Below are 4,501 nucleotides of genomic sequence, written 5' to 3' on the forward strand. Positions count from 1 at the left end.
AATAACAATTAGAAGGGGACAGCTCCAGGGCCAGCAGGTGGCATGGTGGTCAAGCTCCGCATTCCCACATGGCCGACTACGGTTCTACAGCCCCGGACCTGCTGACTTTAAAAATCACACCGGGTGGGGAACCAGCAGTTAGCGTAATGGCTATGTCGCTGGACTCCCACGTAGTTGACCGTGGTTCGTGTCCCGGACCCGGTGGCTTAAAAAACTCACACCGGGCGCATGTGCGTGCATGCCCAAGATCCCAAGAGGAGAATGGAGGAGAAGGGATTGCGGCGTGACCATCCCCCCTGGGGGGTGATTTCTCGCTTTCTGTCTCTATGTCTCTCTCTGTCTGTCTGGCGAGCGCACGTGCCCTACAGTGAAAATCTCTCCAAAAAAAAAAAAAAATCACACCGGGTGCATGTGCGTGCATGCCCAAAATCCCAGGAGGGAAGGGATTGCAACATGGCCATCCTCTGGGGGAATCATTTCTCACTTTTCCTCTCTCTGTTTCTCCTATGAGTGCATGTGACTATGGGGGGAAAAAAAACTAAAAAAAAGGACAGCTCCATGGCCTAGTGATATGGCCAACCTTGGTTCAAGTCTCAGCCCTGGTGGCTTGAAAAACACACTGGATGCATGTGTGTGAGTGCCCCAAATCTTGACAGGGTGGAGTGGACAAGGGACTGTGGTGTGGCCATGCCCCTTGTGGGGAGCTTTCCTCCTCCCCTTGGTACCCTCTTCCTCTCTCTGGTGAGCATGTGCACCCTATGACAATCAAGAATATAAAATAAAATAATGATAAGAATATAGTAAAGTAAATACATAAACCAGTGCTACTGTCATTTCTTATCATTGCCAAGTACCACAGACCGTACAGGCTTGGGTGTTGCGCTTTTATAGGTCGCAGCGCCTGTGACAATAAGATGAGTCAGTGTCTGGAACAACAGGTAAGTGCTCGACCTTTTTTTTTTAAGAATTATTTAAATGGGAACCAGCAGTTAGCGTAATGGCTATGTCGCTGGACTCCCACGTAGTCGACCGCGGTTCGCGTCCCGGACCCAGTGGCTTAAACGCACACCAGGGGCGTGTGCGTGCGTGCCCAAGATCCCGAAGGAGAAGAGATTGCAGCGTGACCATCCCCCCTGGGGGTGATTTCTCGCTTTCTGTCTCTCTGTCTCTCTGTGTCTGTCTGGCGAGCGCACGCTCCCTATAGCGAAAACCTCTCCAAAAAAAAAAGTTATTTAACTTTATTTTATTTATTTTTATTCATGTATTTAAATTTGACCAGAGAGGGATGGAGAAAAAGACAGAGAGAGGGGGAAAGTGAGAAAGCAAGCCACCAGGTCTGGGACATGAACCTTGGCAGCCATGTGAGAGTCCAGCACCCTTAACCACCATGCCACCTGCGGTCCCAGTGCCGAGTAACTCTTAGCAGTTACTGTCAGATGACAACATCCAGAACTTCTGCAGCTCTGGCCTATCAGGAAGGAATTCTGCCTGAGGGCCATGCAGCAGCAGCTGGATTCAGCCAGACCTGAGGCCTACCCTTGTCTCTGAACTTCCATTTCTGACCACCAGTAAACCCCCTCATCATCTCTGACAGCCTGAGACATGACCTAGGGCAAACCCTGCAGCTCCTCTGGCTTCAGTTTCTTCAGCTCAAAATGAACTGGCAGCACCTGAGAGTAGAGATGCCCTGCCCCCCCAGGCACACCTGTTTTTGCATTTACGCTTGTCTGCACGTCCTCACCAACCCTCTCCCAGACTCTGCTCTTTGGCTCCCACACAAACCTCCACATACCGCACTCAGTCCCTCCCACCACGGCCCATCCCTGGCCCCCAACATACACTGCAGGCACATTCCTGAGCCATGCTCCCCCCCACACACAGGCCCCTCCTAGGAGTGGCCCTTCCTGGACCCACCCTTCCCCTCCCCCTCCCGCAGGCCTTTCCTGTTCCACCCTGAGGCCCTCCTGGCTCAGACGGGGCAACCCCTTGAGAGCCCTTCAGGTCTCCAGTCCCCACAGCCGCCAGCCCCCAGACTGGAACAATCCCAGCAGGGCCCCTCTCCCAGAAAGAGCAGACAGAGGCCAGAGCGAGGAAGTGACTTTAATATGTCCGGAACTGGGTTTGGAGCAAGCTGGGGGTGCCCAGGCCTGTGGCCCAGGTCGGGGCAGACTGAGGCCTCCTCTAAATCATATGGCACCGGCGGGGACACATCTGGTCCTTGGACGTGCAAGTCAGGCCTATTCGGCAGGGGCAGATGATGTTGGTGGCTCCCTTGGTCTGCAGGGAGTGGGTGCGAGAGCAGGGTCACCAGGATGCAGGAGGGAGGGGGCGCACACTCCCCGGGAAGCGGGAGCAAGAGGACAGCGTGGAGCGAGGCAGCCCTGGGGCCTGCTGCTCGGCAGCTTTCCTGTGTGACCTCAGGCAAGACAGCGAGCCACACCGCCAGGGGAGGGTGGTCACAGCACCCCACCTCTGGGCTTGTGAGGATTAAATGAGACAAAGCAGAGCAAATGCTCAGAATGAAACGACCTGCTAGCCACTTCAGCTGTGGGCTCAGCCACGGAAGGGCCCAGCTGGCTCCCCAGGGGGCACTGGCAGCTTCCCAAGCAAGAACACGGAGGCCAGGCCCATCCTTCCTTAAAGGTCTGGGCCCAGGGCCAGGGCGTGAGGTGTCCAGCCCGGGGCAGGTACCGGGTCATGACAACCATGCCTGACTGAGCACCGGCCTTCTCAACAGCCTGCGGGGTGCGTTCTCCAGCCCCATAGTGCAGATGAGAAAACGACAGAATGGGGGTGACTTGTCTGAGGTCACAAAGACGGGACGGAGAAGCCGGGGTTTAAACTCACGCTCAGCCCCACGCTGGAAATGGGCTCATAGCAGCAGGGAGAGGGGTTGGCTGGCGAGGTCTCAGTGACCTTAGGTTAGAGCATTCATCCAGCAACCATCTGGGGAGTACCCTGTGTAGAGGCACTAAGCGGGGGTAGGAGCTTCCCAGATAGGCATGGCGGGGCCTTTGCCCCGGGAGAGCTCCAGCCGCTACAGGAGGCCGACAGAAGGCCTGGGAAACCAGGGAGGCGCCGGCACTGCCCACGGTGTGAGCCCGGGAGCTGTCTCGGAGGAGCTGCGGGAGCTGCGGGGCTGTACTGCAGGGTGAGTAGGAGTTCCCCAGGTGGGGACGGGGAAGGACATCCCAGGCAGCGAGCACAAAGCAGGAGAGGCCAGTGGGTGTGGGTCAGCTTCTCCCCACCCCTGCCCTACTTGCCAGGAGCTGCCCACCCCAGAGCCTCACCTGGGGCAAGCAGGCCATGGTTATCCTGCCCTTGGGGGCACAGAAGGCTCCCCCCACGTCCAAGTCCATGAGGCAGCAGTCACTACGGCACTCGGAGTGGTGGAAGCACCTGTCCCTGTCATTCTGTGGGGACAGGCAGGCTGTCTGCCAGGCTGGTGACACCCACTGAGGCACCAGCTCTTTGGCTGTGTGAGAGGGTTCTGGAGGGTTCTAGGCATTGCCAAAAAACCCCTTCAGGTGTCCAAGAGGCATGGCCCTGAGACTGTCACCCCGGGGCTCCATCCCCCACCCCCGTGGGCACTTCCCCAGCAGGACATAGGGTGTGAGGGAGAGGAGGAGGAAGTAGACCCTTCCCTCTGCCCTCCTTGCCTGGGCCTGAAAGGTTCTTGTGCCACCCTAGCAGGGGTGGCAAACACTGCCAGATGTCCTTTTAGTAATGGGGTGGGCAGAAAGGGGAAGGGCAAGGGGGAGAGGGAAGAAAGTCCTTGTGTCTGGTCACTAGGCAGTGGGCGAGGGGTGGGGAGGGGGAGGAAAAAAAAAAACTTGCTCTGTGTGTGTGTGTGTGTGTGTGTGTGTGTGAGGGGGATGTTGGAAAATGAATTCCTCTAGGAGACTTGCTGGCTGTGTGTGTGTGTGTGTGTGTGTGTGTGTGTGTGGGGGGGAGGGTCATCAGGCCATTTTTCTCACCTCCAAGGCGGCCAGGCAACTGTAAAGTTGGGCTTGGAAATCAGTTTAGGGACGCCCTGCCCTGCTCTAAGCTTCCGGTCTGCACACGAATCCCCAGCTGGGGGTGATTCACCTCTGCCTCTCCGGCTTTCCTTACCCCTACCCTCGTCCCAGCAGAGGGAGGTTCGGAGCCCCTTTGGCTCACCTTTGTGTGCAGCGAGTGTGCACCCCAGCAGTGTAAGAGCACCCCCACCAGGAGCGCGAAGGTGGTGGCCATGGGCCTGGGTGGCAGAGGTCCCTGGGGCCCCGGCTGGGGGGCCCAAGATAAAGTCCCCTCTCTGCCACGTGACCTGCCGCCTTCACAGGGGTGGAAATGGAGGAGGTTAATGGTCACTGGCTGCCCTGCCCCAGGCGACCAGGGCCTCAGGCATATCCCTCCTCTGAGCTGCCTGTACCCGCTGTCTGGGCAGCTGCAGGTGAAAGACCCCCGACTCAAATAGCCGGTGACCCTTCAGTCCAAGGAGAGTCACGGCAACCCCAATCAA

General features: G+C 57.6%; 1 protein-coding gene across 2 annotated transcripts; it reads right to left on the reverse strand.

Annotated features, from left to right (window-relative positions):
* Positions 1-2,091: 2,091 nt before the first annotated feature.
* On the reverse strand, positions 2,092-4,275 carry CLPSL2 (colipase like 2). Of its 2 annotated transcripts, none has more exons than XM_014586162.1 (3): positions 4,162-4,275; positions 3,291-3,434; positions 2,092-2,277 (listed from the first exon to the last, which is right to left on the reverse strand). In XM_014586162.1, the coding sequence occupies exons 1-3, from the start codon at positions 4,231-4,233 to the stop codon at positions 2,182-2,184; spliced, it is 312 nt and encodes a 103-aa protein (XP_014441648.1). In that variant the 5' UTR covers positions 4,234-4,275; the 3' UTR covers positions 2,092-2,181. The 2 variants fall into 2 exon arrangements, with proteins under 2 accessions (XP_014441648.1, XP_006144243.1); XM_006144181.2 differs by having other exon boundaries at positions 3,291-3,413; positions 4,162-4,273.
* Positions 4,276-4,501: the final 226 nt, after the last annotated feature.

The sequence above is a fragment of the Tupaia chinensis genome, unplaced genomic scaffold (genome assembly GCF_000334495.1).
Source record: "Tupaia chinensis unplaced genomic scaffold, TupChi_1.0 Scaffold000116_1, whole genome shotgun sequence".
Taxonomy (NCBI): domain Eukaryota; kingdom Metazoa; phylum Chordata; class Mammalia; order Scandentia; family Tupaiidae; genus Tupaia; species Tupaia belangeri.